This window comes from Eucalyptus grandis, chromosome 2 (assembly GCF_016545825.1).
Source record: "Eucalyptus grandis isolate ANBG69807.140 chromosome 2, ASM1654582v1, whole genome shotgun sequence".
Taxonomy (NCBI): Eukaryota; Viridiplantae; Streptophyta; class Magnoliopsida; order Myrtales; family Myrtaceae; genus Eucalyptus; species Eucalyptus grandis.
In genome coordinates, this window is record NC_052613.1 from 40091001 (window position 1) to 40113097 (window position 22097).

The 22097-nt window shown below is 36.6% G+C and overlaps 1 protein-coding gene across 1 annotated transcript; it reads right to left on the bottom strand.

The window, feature by feature from the left end:
- Nucleotides 1-3097: 3097 nt before the first annotated feature.
- On the bottom strand, nt 3098-5293 carry LOC104428369 (laccase-17). The gene is made up of 5 exons (XM_010041366.3): nt 5133-5293; nt 4747-4991; nt 4523-4651; nt 3443-4414; nt 3098-3278 (listed from the first exon to the last, which is right to left on the bottom strand). The coding sequence occupies exons 1-5, from the start codon at nt 5291-5293 to the stop codon at nt 3148-3150; spliced, it is 1638 nt and encodes a 545-aa protein (XP_010039668.1). The 3' UTR covers nt 3098-3147.
- Between the last annotated feature and the right edge of the window lie 16804 nt (nt 5294-22097).

Consider the following 22097-nt stretch of genomic DNA (forward strand, 5'->3'; position numbering starts at 1 on the left):
ATCCCTTCTAACGTACATTCTCAGAGTTTTCCTAATGGAAAGCAATAATTGTCCACAAAATTGTCCGGGTTTTCAGTACTTCCCTCCTCCAATGCCATGGAATGTTCCAGTTTTGGTATCTTTTAAAAGCAACAACACTTCATGCTGGGCCACTCTGAGGTGGATATGTGTCAGCATAGCATTGTCAACGCTACAACCGGCGGTGTTATTTTCGAAAATCGTCGTGAATTGAAACAGAAGGTTAATATTTCAAAGATAACGATCACACGGCAGTTACGGCCCCCGCCGCCAAAGTGGGAGTTGCCACTGATGCCAATGACGTCGCCATTGCTGCTGCCGTATTGTCCGTGTTGTCCATGTTGTCTGATACCGAAGACGTTGTCGTTGCTGCCGCCGTGTTGTCCGTGTTGTTATTAGATGATAGAATTACCGTGGGTAGTCATTAAATTATGCATAATGACATATCGTCTACTCTATTGTATCATAATCGAGATTCGGTACAATAAATAATTCTTTTATTGGTGGAAATAATCTCTGTGTTGGAGGGTTTATTGAATTCAGTAGTTTTATGGTCCATGGAAAAATGAATCCTCGTATCATAACAAATTATGTCTCTTTTTTGTAACTTTTAACAAAATGTTGTAATAAACAAAATCTTGAAGATTTTACAATCAACAAACGAAATTCATTTTTCTTTATCCAATAGTCATCAAGGAGGGATGATGGATCATCCGTTCTATAATTTTTTTTTTTTCATAACACCCATTATAAAAAAAGGACAAAAGATAATTAAAGAAAAAGGCTCAAAACAACTTCACATCCCCACCTAGTGTTGAAAAAAGACATCGATTGTTGTCACAACCCTTCCAAGGGCCAAATAAATTCCCGAGGTAAGTTGATGAGGGATTACTAAGTCAACAAGAGCCGTTTCTCTTATGAGGTAGCGTCTATACTGAGCACGAGCCCTCCTAAATCCTATCAATCGGAACTTGATATTCAATCCAATTATGCAATTCAAATTATCTTGGAATTGCCACTAACTTGTTATGAGTCGATTAAGAACTCGAATAGGATATGGGAATGCATTTCACTATTGTGAATTAGAGATTCGTAAGTTGATTTAATTACGTTGGATTAATCTAAAGCCCGAAACCTCTTCTCTTTAAGAAAACGATTTATATGCGATTTTCTTCAATTTTTTTCCCTTAAATCCTATAAACATATAAAAAGTGACTATGCATACTTATTCAAGCAAACAAATAAATAAATAAACGATCAGGCAATAATAATAATAAGCTAATGAAATAAATAAATGACAAGAAAAATAGAGGACAAGAGTTGTATCGAGCAAAATTAAAAATAAAAAAACTTTTTATTAATGCTCAGGACAAGACCCTGTGAGCTATAAATGTAAGTTCAATATAAACTCTCCAAGATATGCTTAATGCTCAATGAGGAAAGTGAATCTATGATATGTCATGACTCTCTCCTAGATTAACTAAACGTGGAAATAAATATGAACTAAATCTCATTTGCTTGAATCAACCTATATTCCATATGCACAATAATTTGGATCCTAAATCACACTCACACTTTGCAATGAGACTTGTGCATTAACGAAATTTTGCACTAATAAATCATCAATTTAAATTTAGGACTTTTCAAATTTAGACTTCCTGTTGAGGTTAGTGTACACTAGGGGTAAACATGATTTCAGGGTAGAACTGGAAATTGGATAATCGAACTGGTTCCAAGTTTTAGGGAGAGCTGGTCCGGTTCCTGGTTCCTATTCTTAAGAACCTATATGATGCAGTTCGGTTCCTGATTTCCTAGAGAACCGAATTAAGAACCAGAAATTGGACCGAGAGCCTAAAATTGAGACTATTTATCCACATTGACCCCTGCAAGTATTCTTGTGGTTTAGTGTTTTATAACAATGCGTCTCTTTGAGGGGTAGTTCAATACATGATTTGAAGAGAAGTGAATACTCCCAGCATTAAGAAATATATGTAGCACTAATAGTGTGGCTTACATGAAAGAACCCAAAACATCCGTTATTATAGTAGTTGGTAAACTTTTTCTAGAAGTTATGTGGGGAAAACCATGGTGGAAATAAAATAGGGGGCCGTTTGCAAGAAAAGAATCAATGTCAATCAGAGTATTTGCATTAATGAGTAATTTTGTACATACTGAAAGTTTAAGGTTTTGAACCAGCTTTGGGTAATCACAGGGATGTTAGATTCTTTCTTCTAATTCCCTTCTTTTTAGCCAACAAATGCCCCATTTTTTTCTTGTTACAAGAGATTTAATGAAGGTCCAATGATTTTCAGATAGACCCTGAAAGTGACCTTAGAACTTATGCCAGGATGGCTTCCAAGATATGCAGTGTAGGTTTTAAATAGGTTCTGATAAGTAGGTTTCAGGCAGAACTTGAATAGAACAAAAATTGTGCTTCTTGATGTGCGTAGAAGTGACGAAAACAAATACAGAACAATGGAGGAAATTGAAGCGAAGATAAGATAACCATGAATTGAACATGTAAGGCAACATGACTACATGCGAACGGGTGTTGGAAGAGATTCGGGATGCATTATGTGGGCAAAACATGGCCGAGTTCCTACGATCCATGCATAGATCGAACAGACGCATTCAGCACATAATCACAAATTCAGGCACGCAATCCAAGCCAATACGATGAAGAATCAACATAGGTTTATTCAAACATGCAACTAAATCGATTACTAATAAGTACAATGAAAATAGAAAACAAGCAAAAAGACCAACAGGAGGCTAAACACTCGAAGAAAGGCAGGGCACCAACGCATGCAGGACTGATAGTTTAAACCTCCTTGCGGATTCAAATAACGATTAGCACTGTACTCAATGGCTACCGAAAGCACGCTTAATCAATTCTTATGGGAATAATTTTTACTTTAGGACAGTAAGTGGCTCAACATTTCATCTCTTTGCTTTGCCCATACCATCCCAGGAAAACCCAAAGTTACTGAAGGATTGGCCTATCCCGATTACGTAGCCAGTTAAGAGGGCCATAGAAGTATCACGAAATACAATCACCCAAACCGAAAAAAAAGAGAAGAAGGAAAAGCATTCAGTAAAGTCAATCCCAAAGAGAGAATGAGACGTCAATCAACACTTGGGAAGATCCGCAGGTGGAGGAAGCAACTTCTGATTGGGTAGCTTCCCATCTAAGACAAGCCATGCCATCTTCAAGCCCCAACTGCTGTGAACTTCCAAGTGGCAGTGCATGAACCACACCCCTATATGATGATCACTTTCTTTAGCATCGATCATTAAAAAAGAAATTGCAAAGTTAGACACAATAACGGACCCCATAAGATTTTACCATGTTCTTTAGAAACATAAAAATGACAGAGTACTTGCTATTGCTTTATGTATGTTTTTCTTCAGATTTTTTTCTCACCTGGGTTATCAGCTAAAAACCTTGTGGCAACCCAACCCCCAGAAGGCACACCCACAGTGTTCCTCTCAACTGGGTCAACAAGATTGAAGTTTGCAGGGTCCTTATTTGGGTCAAAATTGCCAAATCCTTGTCCCACAACAAAGAAGTTGAACCCATGCAAGTGAAGGGGATGGCCTTCAGCACCAAGGATGCTCGTGTCCTGCATAATAAGCTCAACACTGGTATTAAAAGGCAAGACCACCAGTTTTGTTCCATTGCCCACATTTGTGTTGTTGGGTGGGGTCCCAGTAAAGTTGAATATGGATTTCGGGTGGCTCGGGAAGTCCGGGCTGTAGACTCCGTTCGATTGACCAGTGTAGTGTGCTTGAAGGAGGGCAGTGGTCGGCATTGTAAAAGATACATTGTTAACAGCAGCAGTAAACATTGTCCCATATGGTCCTTGGCAAGTTTGGTTGCCCTGACATGGAATAGTTCCGAGACTGACTGTGAAGAAGAACCTCCGGTCAACCTTTAGAGGAACATTGGCGGGAAATTGTGGGGTTGCTAGACTCCGGAGCTTAGTTGTAAAATTTGTCGCAAAGGCTGTGTCGTTCAAAGGTGGGAGAGTCGGTTTAAAAAGCGGAAGTTGCTTAATTGAAGGAGATTGATGAGGTTCGTTCAGTGGTGGTTCATATTCTAAAATGCCCGCAACGGTAGAGTTGTCGAATGTACCTAGACCAGTCACATAAGGCCTTGCAGTCATGAGGAAAGTGGCTTTTGGGTAGTAGGGTTTTGTCTTAATAAGGACATTTGTGGTCTGTCCAGGGGCTATTAGGAGTGTCTCAGTCTCAAAGGGTTTCAAATAAGTAGCATCTGCTTCGACCACAGTAAGTGTGTGGTTTGCAATGCTAAAGAAGAGCTCATCATTGAGTACAGCATTGATTAAGCGAAGAAGGTAAGTCTTTCCTGGCTTCACTTTGAGACGGTATGTATCTGCAAGAATTCATTTGGTGAAATTTTTGCTCCAGTTTTCATTTGGATGTTTCTAGAATTTCTATGGAAATGAGAGTTTCACATAATCCACGATGCAAGATGTGATACCTTTGGCAGAGCAATTATATAATGGTCCTGGAAGTCCATTGATGGTATAGGCATCGGAAACATTAGGTCCACCACCGGTTTGCAGGGCTTGACTAATGATTGCCTCGGTATCTGAATTAAACCATTCACCTGAAATTTTGTAGCCTTAGTTAGATTCTCCATACACAAAAAATTAATATTAAAGCAATGTTGAGCTTGGATCAGTCTCATCTCTAATGCGTTACCAAAGATGATGGGGATTTCTTTGTGAGGCTTCGCGAATGGGTAAGAATCATTATGTTTGGGAAGGATGATCAGAGAACCATAGAGAGTTGACCGTAACCATGATATATGCGCATGCCACCAAAGAGTGCCTCTTTGGCCTACAATGGTGTAGTTGTACACATAACTCTGGTTAGTTTGTATTGGGCATTGAGTCACGTATGCAGGACCATCTGCCCATCCCGACTGAAGTTGTCGAACTCCATGCCTATTTGGTGTAGAAAACACAAAAGGAAATAAATTCTCTCAGTTGAACACCAGCTTAGGACTAGACTATGAAAGTGTCTCTATTGACTACATTAATCAACGATGGTTTGTAGGTTATCGACTCAGTTGCAATTTTTCATACCAATGAATTGAGATGTTGTTTGGGACATGGTTAACCACTTCAATTAGAAGTCGGTCGCCTTCTCTGGCAATGACTCGTGGGCCCGGAAATTTCCCATTTATAGTGACCATACTTTTGGTGTAGCATAAACGCGTTACATTTGCAACATGACCTGCTTTCATGTGTTTAGAAAGAAAAGATCACAATAGGAATTGTCATCACACAGGTCCATGTACATATCGTATACATAGTTCGAGTGTAGAATACAATCTCATTTCAAAAATAGTTTCATTGACGATTTGTGCATACCTTGAACTTGTAATGTCTGGTCACGCCTTCACTGGCGACGAGAGCAGGATCAGGAAAGAAGCATGAGGCAAATAATGGGACGAGAAAGAAACCGGCGAGGGGACATGACTGGAGGAAAGAAGCACCCATTTTCTCTCTGCTCAACCTCACTTCTCTTTTAGCAGAACAGAGGAAACAGATGGGCGTAAAAGTTGAGAAAACTTGTGGATGTAGTCTGAACTGCTTGTGGATACGGCATGACCAATCTCCTAGAGTATATATAAACAAGTGTTCCTAGCTAACTTGGTAGTAAATATGCATAATTTATTACATAGAGAAGCTGGAACAGCTCCGTATCATCGGTTGTTTAAACAAGTTAAGAGTGAGGCCAAAGTCCATTTTGACCTCCTTCCCCTTCAAGCCAAACTTTTCATGCTGGGCAAAGTAAAATTACTCTCATCTCAAGCTCCATCACATTGTGACAATAATATAAAGTACTGGAAACAAGGTATAGCATTTACTCCTAATAATTATACTAAAGCGCAAGAGTGATTGAAGATCACGAGGCATTTTGAATAAGAGCAATCTTTTTTAATTATTACATTCTAATTGTCAATGATATTATATAAGAGATTCTTATTTTCTATAGAATATTATCATATGTTAGAGACAACTATGATATTATTGTCTATTATCTATATCAATTAAGATTACATAAATAGCTCTTTTGATTGTACATTATCTTTGATAGTCTTTCATAAAGCCTATAAATAGGCTGATGTAATTTTCATTATAGTATATCGAAATATGTACTATTCTCATGTAACTTGTTGCACCCGGTGCATTTAGTTTTTTACACAATTGAAGACTCCAATACCAAGTTGAAAACTAAGAAAGATATGCAAAGAAAAAGTAATTGTTACATGTGTGTTAATTTGATATTTTTGTGAAATCAATCCTTAATTTGGGATTATGATGGAATTTGGATCTCGCTGGTCATGACCCATGAATCTTCCGAAATTTTTTTGCCTTTAACATCCATCACCGCTGCCTCGACTCCATTGACCCAAAGGCAAGTCCACTTGTCTATAAAATTCGCTATGTAATATGAGAATCTTTCTTTGTGGGACATTCTTATTTTTCTAGGTGTAAATTAATTTTGTTTAGGCTTTAATTTATAAAGGCGGGGAATCTATGGTCTCTAATCTCTCTCTAGTGGAATAGGGATCTTAAATTATTCGAACCACTTTTGCCTCGTCTCACTTCGCGGAACGGCGCTTTAAATTTCTTTTTCCGAGCAATAAGCAAAAGTGGCACCGCCCTCTTCCCCGTGTTCTCCAAAATAACCCTGGTGACGTCACTTAGCCTCAGCACCGCTTCGTCATGCGCCAAGGTCATTGATGTCCATCTACCTCGCGGAAAGGTGTTAGCGAATATTCTCATTTTGCTCCTTGTCCTCGAGCAAGAGAGCAGCTCCAGGCCCACTAGACAGCGCATGAAACAGAAAGCAGCAGAGACGACGATTGCTTCGTAGGGAGAGAGAAGTTTCGCGTGCAGTCCAAAGGAATACGAGGAATCTTTTGCATGCGATGGGTCATACGTCAGCGACGCGAGCTTGATTATCAAGAATCTCGCAATAATAGAAATCTCAAATTATGCTCCCGGTGATGCTAATACCTCATTTTTTTTTCCTTTTGTGTGGTAAAAAATCCTAAAATTTCATTTGTGTGGCACATGTATCCTTGTCATAATTTCATCCAAGATCGCTGTTAAAATTTTGCATGGATCCAGTGTAATATTATCAATATTTTTCGAGACAAAAGTGGCATCGATGTGGTGCCATGTGAACACCACACCAGAAAAAAGATTAAAAAGAAAATGAAGAACTAAAAAAACCAACCAAAACAAAAATAGAAAATTCGAACCGGAGGAGAGAGAGATTGCTGACGGTCAGGGTGTTTAAGGGGCTCCACCACCATTCCAACTTCTCCGGCGAGAGCTGCCGGCCCGTCAGGCCATCGGTGAGGGTCAGCCAGCGCTTGCATGGATACCTTGACACTCGTTGTCTATGGTTGAAGCAAAGCAGATGAAAAAGTCGGCACAGGACAGGGGAAAACAATATGTGCTGATGTCGAACAGAAAAACCGGTTTCTTACAACTCGAACATGCTTTCAATTTGGGAAGAACATAGCATTTCTCTTTAGAAAGAGTAGACGCAACTCCACTGCAAGTGCATGTAGCATCGCATTCGATATAGTGCCCTCAGACGCCACACCCCACAACTGCCGCCTCTGCTGCCCTTGCCATCCTACCGCCCCCCTTGCCGTTCCGTCACCGGGCCAACCCCTCTTTGGTCAAAGGCAACCCCAATGATACTCGTCTCTCCCTCTTTGTTTTTGTTTTCTGTATCTCTGCAACTTGTTTCTTTGTTCTCTATTCTCCATGGCCGATGAGCTCAAGGACCATGAACCCTGCTGCAGTGTTGAGCTCGAGCAGCATATCAGGCAAGCTCTGACACGCCGCTCAAATTCGATGACATCTAGCTCAATGCCATCTAGCTTGAGCTTCACCTGCGGCTTCAAAGTCAATCTTGAATTTAGCTATTAAATGAAGATGTAATTTATTATTTAAATATTCTAACGTTACGTGTCAAGCTACGATCGTGGCAAGGAGCTTGAACTTAAATCTGGGGGTTGAGCTTTGCCACACATTGAGCTCGACCTCAAATTTGCCATCAAGCTCCGGCGCGGTGTTGAGCTCAAAGAGTGCAAAGAGGCCCGGACGAAGGAAAGATGAAGAGGTGGGTGCCGGGGACTAGCGGTGGAGGCTGTTATCTGATTTGGGCACGCCCAAAACTGGGCAACGTGTGTACAATTGGGTAACGATAATCATGTGAGAGTCGGCCAACCATGGTTGAGGGCCCACGGGGTCCAGCAGCCCTTGCCAGCAAACCCGAAAGGATGGCGACCTCCTTTAAACAACCCCGACCATCTGTAATCTCTCTCTGTCCTCTGGTTTGAAATTTCATTGTTTTCTTCGGATAGCTTTCTTTGTTTTTCTTTCTCTTTTCAATCTTCTTCTTCTGATGTGGCGCCAGCGCCACTTATCATCAACAAAAACTTAATAGTAGGACGTGAAATTTTTAAAAGGCAATCTTAGGACAAAATTGTGATGAAGGATATAAGCATTATATGGGTACAAGTTTGAAGTTTTTAGAGATAACAAAAAAAAAAAAAAGCTTGGGCTACTGTAAAAAGAACAGCTTGATCTAAGTTATTAAATTTTTAAAGGAATAGACCCTATAACAATTTTCAATTTTTTATTATTTGATTTTTCTTGGGCCAAAACATACTATTGCATTGTTTTTTTTTTTTTTTTACTTGGGAGTAAGGAATGGGAAAAAGACTTGTCACATGATAAATTGTTATGTTATTATCATGTTTCCAACACGCCTGTGATGAGGGATAGAAGAGAGCCATTACAATGAGAGACCACCTAATGAAAATTCGCACTTCTTTACTGGTTGTGTGAGAATTATACCAATAACATCACCCACTAGTTTGCCCAGTTTTTCTTGATAAGGTACGCCTAAGCACCTCCTTCAACCCTTCGATTTATACTATATCCTGTTAAATCCAATTTCAATCATCTAGTTCTCGCACTATGGTCATATAATCTTCTTGATCTATGTGATCAAAAAGTGTTTCTTTTCTAATAAAGTACCGCCCTCTTTTTGAAGAACTACTTCTTTCTGATGGGATTTGATGCTTCAAAATATGTTTGTAAACTCATCACTTGCACAAAGTTACAGAGAGTTTTCTTGATTAAGAAAGATAAGGGTGCGCATGATAATCATTTCGTTTATATTTTAAGACTATTTTTATATTTTAAACTTGTTTTCGAAATAGAAATCCGTTCGATGACGTAATTTCATATTTCTGTTTTTGGAATAAATTTTTACTCTAGAAATAGATTTGGAATAGAAATGAAAAGTAATTTTATTTATTTATTTCTGGAACAAAAATAAGAAATAAAAACTCTTCTTATCACTCGTCTTCTCTACTAATCAACCGCCCATCTACTGTTTGCCCCCCTCCCACCCCGGCCGCTTGTCATCGCCGCTTGTAATAGAAAAGTTTTGTGTTGTTATCAAACGAAATTCTATTCCAAACATGTAGAAATTTTGCATCATCATTAAATACATATTTTTGTTCGAAACTCAACTAGAAATTAAAAAAAAATATTTCTTTTTGAGAAATTAATTTTTCATCAAAATAATTATTATTTGCGTCCTCACTATCCACAAAATTGCCCGGGCTACCCGTACTTCCCCCCTTCATTTATCCCGAATTTGGCCAACAAAAACATATCGTGGTGGGATAAAACAAACAATTTGGCAGGGATCTTAAGGGCACAAACGGCATGAGTCATCGTTGGCATTGTAGTCCTTTTTTACAATTGTCGTGGTCCTAAGGGCACAAACGGAACTTTGTCAATAAAACCGCGAATCTCCTTTGGTATGGACAATGTAAGCTTGTCCTTGTCGCAAGGAATCTTCTCCAAAGGACAATAATCTGGAAGCTTCTGTGCATTTTCTTGCAGTTATCTATTATTTCATAGTATACAAGTTTCCTGGTTCCACAAGAAAATTAGTGGTGGTGACGGCGCCATTAATCTAGAAGTAGTTTCGATGCTGTCAGATCATCATTTTCCGCCCTCATATCATGCGTTTCCAGAACTGTGGCCAAGAAACGAAACTTTTTAATACAGACGTGCAGTCATGTCCATCGAAATATCAACCTAAACTCACATTTATTATAAATCGGTACTCATGTTACATGTATCACATTAATCACAAATTAACTTTTTTATTATTAAAATTCTCGAACTCATACATTTATGCCACATTTATCTCAAACTAGGACAACCGTATCTTATTTACCACACATTGGGAAAAATCTAGGGTTTTTGTGAGGATAAATTTGGCATGAGCATTCTAATTTGGGATAAATGTGGCATAAATGTACCAATTGAAAGTTTTTTATCATAAAAAAATAATTTTGGGTAACTATGGCACGAGTTTACTAGTTTGAAAGTTTTTGTAATATAAAAATTAATTTTAAGAAAATGTGGCACGGGTTTATTTTGAGTTTTTAGTAGTATTAACACAAAGTTTATAAACCTTAAAAAAATTACTTTACTAGTATAAGTGTGCTTAATTTGAATAAATGGTGATACAAAGAGTGAATCACGTAGTAATTTTTTTAAATATTAATATTAATATCATTTCTAAATTCAAATTAATTCATTCAAATTTTGCTATGTTTAAGTTTAGGTTTCTTAGTAATTTTCATATTTTATCATGACCTTTTCTAAGATCATTTAAGTTCAATGTTGAAAGTAATATGACATTCGAGCTTTTTATTCTAGTATTATTTTGCCTGATATTACTATTTTAGCTTTCATTAAATTATGAATTTATTGAGATTGTATTGGACATTAAGTTATTTATCGAGTAATCTCCATATCCGATATGTTCTTTACTTGTGCCAAGTCCTCCATATGAAGGCACTTAATTTAAGTTATCAATTCTTCCTAGGTTCTTTCTAACTATAAATATATCTTCCACATTTTCGGATCATTTGTGTAAAGATCAAGAGAAGTATAAAGTCATCAACCACGGGAGAAGAACATAGAAAAGTTAAAATTTGTGTACGGCGCTCACTTTAGCACATTTTCAGATCATTTAAGTGCCACTTTTAAAAAAGAAAAAAATGATTACTTAAGTGCCAACTTTGATTTGGGTTGTCGAAAATTTGATGTGGCTATATTTTATTAATTTCTTAATCATACATGGCTCACCAGCATGCCCAATCAACATATAAATCCTAAACAACATCATCTAAAAATTGTAAATGGTGATCGTTTGAATGTCAAATTTGATTTAAAATAAAAACTACAGTACTTGTCATTTTTAAAAGGCAGTCACTTCAATACCAAGTATGTCACATGGACTGGATTTTTTTAAATTATATGCCAAGTCATATAAAAAAATGTATTTATAAAAGCCACATATTATTTTTGGCTAGAATTTCTCGTTGTTCGCAATTTTTTTTTTTTTTTTTTTATCATTCTTACTCTAACTCTCACTCTCAAATTTTTATCTTACCTCCTTGTAGGTCATGTGAATTAGAATCCACACATAAAATTAAATAATCCACACCCCAACTCCCTGAGAAGTTAGGGATTCGAACCCTCACCTCTCCCTTCCCAATGCGGAAAGGTAGCCATTGGGACAAATCCTAGTGGTTTCGTAGTTGGCAATTATGTAGTCATTTTTTCTACGACTTAGCACTTAAATGATCTAACAAAAATTCTTGGTACTAAATAAGCATCGTACATAACTTTTAGAACTTTTAATGTTATTCTACCCATAACCACATACTTTTAATGTTGACACGATGATCAACATTTGCCCTCTCAAAACTGTTAATTATGTCTTCAATTTGAGATTGTGTATGAACTCGATTTAATTGGAGGATGTAGATTGGTTTGTTAAATTGAATTATTAGATTAATCACAACATGCTTATCCAAAATAGAAATATCTGGATTAAAATTCCTCATTAAAGAAGTTTCCTAAATTGCATCAAGGAGGGGGCCACACATATATACACTAGTTCGTATTTTGACAAGTGTAGAATAATCACTTGTGTCTTTGCAGAGTTGTGTTTGACTAGGAAATTACTAAAAATGTCCAAAATCTATTATATATGTATCAATTCATTCATCAACTTTTCAATTTGATCAACTTAGTCATAAACATTTTGGCAATTTGTCAATGAAGTCCTTCTGACTAATTTTGGCCAACAAATGCTAACATGATTGCAGACCATTTTATATGGCATGTCCAACGCTGACGTGGACAATTTTTTTGCATGTCTTTAGTTTGTGATAGGGTTTTCCTAATATAATAGTTTTTGGATTATTGTGAAGATAACATCTTATTTTTGAAGAGGTAAGCCCCATATCAGTTTAAACAATTTATAATTATTTGTTATTTGGTTTTTTATACTCTAGAATAGACTATTATTCTCATAGTAGATTAAAGATTATCACTCAATTATTTTACTTTGTGATACTAAACTTAGTCTAGTGACATCTAGTAAACAAGAAATTTTAAAGAGAGTAATAACTTCCTTTTTATTGTTTATGTGTGTTACTTTGTTGATTCCATGCTTTGTTTAGTTGTTCGGCGACAGTTTACATGCTCAACCACTTTATATTTGCCAAACCAATAAACAAAACAAATAAGCACATGTACATTACAACTTTTAAATTTGTCTTGAGCTAATGATGAAGGAAAAAGAAAAAAGAGTCAATACCCTGAAAAATCCCAAATTGATAAACATGTGATAAATTTCCCTTAACTTTGATAAATTTAACCAAAACCGATAAACTTGTGACAAATTTATCCTATGTTAGTTTTTATTAAATTATGCTATCAAATTACTCGGTTGGATAACACGTGACAATTGACTGATGTACTAGTTCAGGATTTTACTTTCTGTTTGTTATAGTTGTACCATTTTTGTATTTTTTTAATATTAATTTAACTAAGAATATATTGTCACAAATGTACTAGTTTGAGATTTTTTTGCAGTCAAATAAACTAGTTTGAGATAAATTTATCACAAGTGACTAAATTGGGATATTTTTATAGTCATTTGAGGTAAATCTATCACGAATGTCATGATTTAGGATTTTTTAGGATAAAAAGATTAATTTTTGATAAATTTATCATAAATATATTAGTTTAGAGTTTTTCATGTATTAATCCAAAGAAAAACTCAACTTGGCTTTCTATCCTAGAGCCTAGAGTGTAGCTTCAGGCCCACTTAAAAGCGCACGACTCAGAAAGCATTGAAGACGACATTTGCTTCATAGTAAGAGAGCATTTTCGAATGCAGAGCCAATAGCATGGGCTCTACTATCATGAATCTCGCAAATAGAAAAAGAAACACATGCTTCCATTTAAGCATTTACCTATTTTAGTATTGTCCCTGCATTTGCCGTGAGGGAGTACCTGCCTAGAAGAACCCACTTCAATACATGGAACAGGTCATGGAAAGTTTACGTTGAATCTCGTCATGTCATCCAGTAGAGGGCCCGTTGACCCCGCGGAGAGAAATCTACATTTGGGATGCCTTTCCACGGTCACCAGAAATTAATAAACATCCAAAGGGGGGTGTAACTTTATGGGGTGGATTGAATCTGTGTTTGTTTTTATAGTGGGGTCGCTTTGTGTCCTTATTGCGTTTGTAGGTGAAGGTGAACGTGTGTGCGAATGCATGGAAGCTGAATTTAACTTTGTATGCCTGAGCAAGATAATGCACGCATCTGCTAATATTTCTAAGTATGTAGCACTTGCCCTCTTTCACTAGAGTCGTCGTCATGATTCATTCATGCACATTTTAAAAAGGAGCGGCTAAAGAAGGTGCTAACCAACATGCACTTTACTCTTCTTATTATCTTAATTAAATGGGATTTTGAATTGGATAAGGATTGGGATACTTTCGTAATAAAAAGAGATGGGCTTCTTCACTGATTGAAGCAATTGTGTGGTCTTAGGAGGAATCATCTCCATCATAGTATAAGTCTGGTATTTTTTGTGCACTTCTAATGGACTCCAAGTTGAATAAGTGGTTTAGTTTTTTTTCTTTTTTCCTCCTTTTTTTCACTTGCACAATTTAAAATTCGTAAATAGCCAATAAAAGTAGTAAGACTTTTAGGGAAATAATTGTCTAAAAAATCATAGACCTTGTATGGCAACCAATTCAGTCATGAATTTTTAATTTTACCAATTTAGTTCTAAACATTCTGATGACTTACAATTTAGTCCTAAATTTTTGGACTAATTGCCAACATATATTTAGAGCTAATTTTGGTTAAAAATCACTAATGTAATGACCATTGTCGGCCATGCCACGTAGGATGACCAGTATTTACATTAGCGACACTGAAAAATCATTACTGTTAATCATCGGGGAAGACACCGAGCTGGCTAATGGGATTCTATTAACATGGGTCCGTCGACCCCTTAGAGAAAAGTCTACAGTGGGATGCCTTTCCACGGTCACCAGAAATTAATAAACATCCAATGGAGTGGATGGAGTCTGTATTTGTTTTTATAGTGGGGTCGCTTTGTGTCCTTAATGCGTTTGTAGGTGAAAGGTGAATGTGTGTGCGAATGGATGGGAGCTGAATTTAACTTTGTATGCCTGAGCAAGATAATGCACGCATCTGCTAATATTTATAAGCATGTAGCACTTGCCCTCTTTCACTAGAGTCGTCGTCATGATTCATTCATGCACATTTTAAAAAGGAGCGGCTAAAGAAGATGCTAATCAACATGCATTTTACTCTTCTTATTATCTTAATTAAATGGGATTTTGAATTGGATAAGGATTCGTAATAAAAAGAGATGGGCTTCTTCAATGATTGAAGCAATTGATGTGACCTTGAGAGAAATCAACTCCATTGGAGTAAAAGTATGGTATTTTTTTTGCCCACTTCGGACTCCGAGTTGAATGAGTGGTTTAGTGTTTTTTCTTTTTTTTTTTTTTTCGCTTGCACAATATAAATTTCATAAATAGTTGATAAAACTAGTGAGACTTTTAGGGGAATAATTGTCTAAAAAATTATAGATTTATTGTAGGGCAACCAATTTAGTCGTAAATTTTTTAATTTTGTCAATTTAGTCCTAAATTATTTGATGAATTACCAATTTAGTTTTAAATCTTTGGACTAATTACCAACATGTCCCTCTAGCTAATTTTGGTTGGAATCGCTGACGTAATAGCCATCATTGGTTGTGCCACATAGGATGGCTGATATCTATATCGGCGATTATTAGCGAAAATTGATTAGACTAACTATATCGACAACTTGTCAAAATGTTTATAACTAAATTGATAAAATTGAAAAATTTATGACTAAATTGAAAGCCATATAATAGGATTAGTACATTTAGATCTTGACGAATTTGAGATCTCTAACCGGACGTCAACTTAATCTCCTAAAATAGCATTAAAACAGTGGCAACGCCTTGTAAACTCGGACTAAATGATGGCATAGAAACTTTGATGTTACGGCAGAGAGCCAAAGTGAAGTCAAAACTCAAAGTTGCTGGATTTAAAAGCCTTTGGGCCCCATTCAGAAATCTCATGGTTAGCCTAGCTTAACAAGCAGCTTCACCAAAAAAAAAGAAAAAAAAGAAGCAGCCTCCTTATCCCCTGCTTTTACAAGATACTTCCATATATGTATTTCGTAGAATAATTGTCAATATTTTCTCGTTAAATTCTAAACGACGCACGTGCCAATATAGGACTTTGTGTCGCTAGTTTTATTAATAGAACAAAAAACTCATTATACAGTAAAAATGTGGCAACATCTTTGGCAAAAATATTTTATTCTAAAGGTGGATCGAGATTTTAGATGGAGAAAAAAGAAAACATTAATCCAAATGTCAAGGTAACTAAAATAGATGTTAGCTCTTCATTGAAATTCCGGAGGGTGGTGGGCACCGCCGCCACCTTGATACACCATGATCCGGCAACCGAGTGCAGTTTTCTGCAATAAACATTGATTTTCGAGGATTATCGTGGAAGCAACGGGAATGAAAAGAAAAAAAATTGTCCCAATCCAAGCTGACGATAAACTAAGTGCATGGGCTCATGGACCAAACTATAAAAAGAAAAATAGGTCTATGCGGTTTTTGTAAAATAGAAGAAGAACATGTTTGTGGACTAAAGCCCGTTTCGAAGCAAGCTCAAGAGGCAACAGAGACAAGGGGCCTAATGTCTTGGGTTTAAAAGGGTGAAATGCTTTCTCTGATAACCATTCCATTACATGGTCCATTCGTGGGCCTTCAACGTCAGAGTAACTCGGCCCACTTTTATTGTCCTAGAATTAGTGTAGTTATAGGGATGGGTTTGGCAACTTGCCAAATAATGACTAATTCTATTATTTTATTTTTGGGAATAAATTTCAAATGATTCATTTGATAAATTTTTTGTTTGCAAGAACAAATTTACTCTCAAGAATAGATTTGAAACAGAATTAAAAAATAAAAAAAAAAGTTGGTTTTTTTTCTTCCTGAAAACAATATCAAAATTAAGCAAAATCAAATTTCTTTTCTCTTTTCCATTCTTCTTTTCTTCTCGTTCTTCTTCCTCCTCTCTTCTTCTTCCACAATCGCTGCCATAGTCTATTGCTGTCAGCTGCTAACGACCGATTGTGCAAGGTCCAATGAGCTCGCTAATGGCCAAGCAAGCCTCGCTCAAGCCTCTCTCGGACACCAACAAGGCTTTGCCTGGCCGGACGAGACTTGCCCAACCACCGGCAAGCCTCACCTAGCTGGGCAAGGCTCCAAGCCTTGGTTGGGCAAGGTTGAGCCTCCCCTAGATCTAGCAAGGCTAAGTCCTATTGGATTTGGCAAGGTCATCGGGTGATGCCAACCTTGTAGTGGCTTGACAAGGTCGAGCCCCACTAACTACTAGGCAAGCTCAACCTCGCCAAATTTGGGGAGGCTCCTCGCCCAAACTAGGCTCGACCAACAAGGCACGACCTCGCTAAGGGCTAACGATACTCCAGCGAGGTCATTGACCCTTGTCTAGGTGGCCGTCAATTGTCAGGCCGATCATCTTGAGGCCAACAATTAGCCAAAGCTTGAAGAAGAAGAGAAAGAAAAGAAAAGAAAAAAGAATAGAATTATTAAAAATTAAAGAAAATGGTTTGAATTAGGAATTTTAAATACAGTACCAAACGTAATTCTGTTTCAAGAATATAAATTTTTTTGCAGTTATCGAATGCTTTCAAATGCTTAGAAATTATCTTCGAGAATAAAATAACAAAGAATCATTTATGATTGAAAATTGTTCTCAATAATAGAATGATTGCCAAACATACCCTAATTCTTAGTCCCTATTGATAACATTAGGTAGCTGCAATTTCCACCATAATTTTTATTAAAGTTGTTGTTCACCAAAATGCCTTCAAATTGAAATTCAACTTAAAAAAAAAAAAAAAACTATTGTCTCTTTATTTTGCTCACGGTGGGATGTCACTCTCCCTCCTTCTAAGATGATGTTTTTGTGAGCCTTTGAAGTTTGAGTAAAAATAATGCACGAATATGCTAATATTTAAAATCGTAGGGATTGAAGTCCTCATGGTTCATTTGTGCACATTAGAAAAGGGGAAAAGTGCCTATCCATTATTATGATGGGCTAAAGAAAAGTGCTAAATAACATGCCCTATACTCTCCTTTCCTTGAATTGACTCTTGTTATTTAACTTGAGTGGGTTTTTTTTAAAAGGAATTGGAATAGGATACTCTCGTAATAAGAAGAGACGGGATTCCAATTTCATGCATATTCGACTTCAGTAAATGTATGGTATTTTTTCCCGCACTTATAATAATTGGACTGTGAATTTTGGATAAGTGATTTCGCTTTTTTTCCCCTCGCACGATTTACATTTCATAAATTCAAAAAAAGATTCAATAATAGCAAGATTTTCAGGTCATGACTAATTCAAGATCTGTAACTAGGCATCGACTTATCTCTTGAAATAGCAATAATTATAATGGAAAAATCCACACAAAAAAAATCCTAAATTATGTTTACTGTGACACATTTATCCTTTTTTTTTTGTAACACAAAAAACTTCAAACTTATTTTGTGTGAAACATTTACTTTAAATATATTTTGTGATACAAAAAATCATAAACTTATAACCATGTGACACATTTACCCCCAAATTATTTTTTTGTGATATCAAAAATCTTGAAATTGTACTCATGCAACATATTTACCCTGAATTTTAAGGTAAATGTCTCGTGTCAATATAAGTTTAGGATTTTTGGTGTTCCATAAATGTGTCACACTAATATAAATTTGGAATTACTATGTTATATAAGTATAAGTTTGGGGTTTTTTATGTGTTATAAGATAAATTTTGAGGTAAATGTGTCATGATAGACATAATTTAAGATTTTTGGTTGTTTTTTTCTCTAATAATAATGGAGATGCATTGTAAACAAGGACTAGTGATGGCAGAGAAACATGGATGATATGGCAGAGAGCGAAACCGAAGTCAAAATTTAAAGGTGCTAGATAGCTTCCGAAATTTCAAGGTTAGCCTAGTTAGGCAAACGGTTGCGACTTGTAAACGCTATAAGAATGGTGGTTCATTCGAGGAACCTCCTTTACTCTCTAATTTTACAAAATACTTCTTTCTAAGCAATATACATTATATATCTCATGGAATGATTGCCGATATTTCCTTGCTAGATTTACACAAGGCCTGTATTAATATCCTATTACCGACAATCAATGGAATTAAAAACTCATTAGCCTATGAGATTGAGGCAGTAGTTTTGGCGAAAACATTTTATTTTAATGGTGGACCAAGAATTTTGATAGAGGAATTTCATAAAGCAAGATAACTAAAATAGTTGTTACCCTTCATCAAAATTCCGGAAGGTTGGGGCACGGCCATCTAAATCCTGTACCAAATTTTGCCAATTACACAAGTTTAAGCATTTAAGATTGATTTTTAAAGGTTCATCTTTGAAGCGATGGATACTAAGAGTTTGTTTGATAACTATTCTGTTCGCGGAAATAATTTTTATTTAGAAATAATTGTTTTTTTTTCTAAAGTATGTTCCCTAAATGAGTTTCTAAGCATTCGAAGGTATTTAGGCTACGTTTGACAATCGGGATAAAATTCGGGATAGGATATGATTTATCTTATCCTACGTTTGGTGCTCACTTAAGACATGATAAAGTCAAATATAAGGGAGATATATATATGATAAAATTATCCCATGGGGGATGTGGGATAAATGTAGATAGGATTTCTAATATCCATAATAATAAATTTATTTTTCTCTAATAACAAACTTATTAAATTAACAAAATTGAAATTATATTTCAATATAAATAATATTTGAATTCTAATTTAAGAAATTAAAAATTTATTTTTAATTAATCCTACTTTAATTTATATATTCAACTTTAATTCTATCTTATAATAAACATTCAATCTATAAATTAAATATTTATATTTATTATATATTTGAGGTATTTTTGTATTTTAGGTATGTTAGTACAATTTACTATTGATAAAATTTTATTAAAGAATGATGAAAGGGGAAAAAAAGAAATAATAAAGAAAATAATATAAAAAGAAAAAAATAGAATAAAAATAAATTAAGGAATAATGTTACGAGAGATTTTCATTATCCCCGTTTATGAGCATTTAGGTTTATTTATAATGATATACCGTTTATATCAAACAAATGTGTATGATATGATGTAAACATATTCGAATTTAATACCTGCAATTCACAAAATAATGGATATGATATAAAAAAAAAAAAATCCTAGGATTTGATATCCTATCTTATCCAATCCTATATTGATTAAAAATTTGGACGACCAAACGTAGCCTTAGTAACTACACAATATTTTTATTCTAAAAATAGATTTGCATTTGTTACAACACTCAAATTTTTTTGTGATTTAATTTTTTTTTAGTTTATTGATAATTTTATAAGATTTTTTCTCTTCTTTTTCTTCCTCCTTTTCCTTCTCTTCTACTTTCTCCTTTAGCTAGTTGCTAGCCTCAGCCAGCCTCAAGGGAGTTGATGACCTTGCCAGCCTCAGGGGAGCCTTTTCCAACCACCGGGAGGTCGGCTAGGGGAGGAAGAAGAATGGAAGAAAAAGAAAAGAAAAGATAGAATAAATAAAAAAATTTTAAAAATCAAAATATTTTATTACGAATTATCCATGTCAATGCTAGCCTTATCAAATAGGACGACTAGCATTCATGTATACGATTTTCAGCTAGAATTGGCTTGACAAACCTAATTGGCAGAAGATGAAAAAGTCTAATACTCAATTGGAAAAATTGAAATGCTTGAGACTGAATTGGCACATGTTCAAAAGATTTATGACATTTTGGATACTTTTTCCTCTTTTTGTTTTCTCTTCTTAGAACTTACGTCCAAAGAAGTACTTATTGCAAGTCTATCATTCTTATGTGCAACTTTCCCTATAAGAAAATTTCATTAATAAGAAAAGGTACTCCTTTGTTTTGTGGCTATACTTATACTGAACATCATCTGAAAAAGTATTAGAAAAGTCATGAACCTATTATATTAGTATCAATTCAGTTCTAGACTTTTTAATTAGACTAATTTAATCTTAATCATTTCACATTAGTATCAATTCAGTCCATTTGGCCAATTTATATAATAAATCGTTAACATGGATGCTGGCCATTCTACGTGGTACGGCCGATGCTGATGTGGACATTTTTTAATAATATTTTAATATTTTTTGAATTTTCAAAATAATTTTTTTCCTCTCCCTCTTCTTTGTTTTTTCATTTTACTAGTGGCCATTGCTAGCCACCGGCCACAACCATGGTCAATAAGGGCTGGCCTCGCTTGGGTCGCCCTCACTAGTCGTAGGTCATGGCCAACCTGGCCGAGCTACCCTTAGGCGAGGGCAAGCACCAATCGTCTAGGTATAGCCACTCAAGGGCCCTCACCAAATCTAGTGAGGTTGACCATCACCTAGGCTAAGGTGGCTTGCCATGCCTCCCTAAACAAGGGTTGGCCTTTTTGGGGCTCACGTGGGTGAGGGCAAGGCCTGATGAGCCTCGCTTGGGCACATTTGATTGCCAGATTTGGCGAGGGCCCCTCGCCTAGCCATACCTAGATGGCCAATGCTTGCCCTCACCCAAGGGCAGCTCAGCAAGGCCAAACATTGCTTGCGGTCGGCAAGGGCAACCTAAGCGAGGCCAGCCCCTGGTAAAAAACAGAAGACACCTAAATTATTTTGACAATAGAGCGACTCTAGGTGCATATGCACGTATCAGGTCGATGAAAAGAGCTCATAATTATGAAAGCGCGTCTTGTCAATAAGAGGAAGAAAGAGTCCAAGTTACAAAAGCCCACCGGGTCATAAGAAGAAGAAGAGGGACTCCGAGCTACGGAAAGCCCACCAGGTCATAAGAAGGGGGAGAGGGACTCCGAGTTACGGAAAGCCCATTGGGTCATAAGAGGAGGCAGAAGGACTCTGGGCTACAGAAAGTCCGTTGGTCATAAGAATGGGAAGAATGACTTCGGGCTACGGAAAGCCTACCAGGTCATAGGAAGAGAGAGAATGACTCTGAGCTACGGAAATCCCATCGGGTCATAAGAAAGGGGAGAAGGACTCCAGGCTATGAAAAGCCCATTGGGTCATAGGAAGAGGGAGAAGGACTCCGGGTTACGGAAAGCCCACCGGATCATAAGAAGGGGGAGAATGACTCCGGGCTACGGGAAACCCACTAGGTCATAAGAGGAGGGAGAAGAACTCCGGGTTACAAAAAGCCCACTAGGTCATAAGAAGGGGGAGAAGGACTCCAAGCTACGGAAAGCCCACTGGGTCATAAGAAAATGGAGAAGGACTTTGGGCTACGGAAAGCTCACTGAGTCATAAGAAGGGGGAGAAGGACTCCGAGCTACGGAAAGCCCGCCGGGTCATAAAAATGGGGAGAAAGACTCTGGGCTACGGAAAGCCCATCAGGTCATAGGAAGAGGGAAAAAGACTCCGGGCTACGAAAAACCCACCGGGTCATAAGAAGGG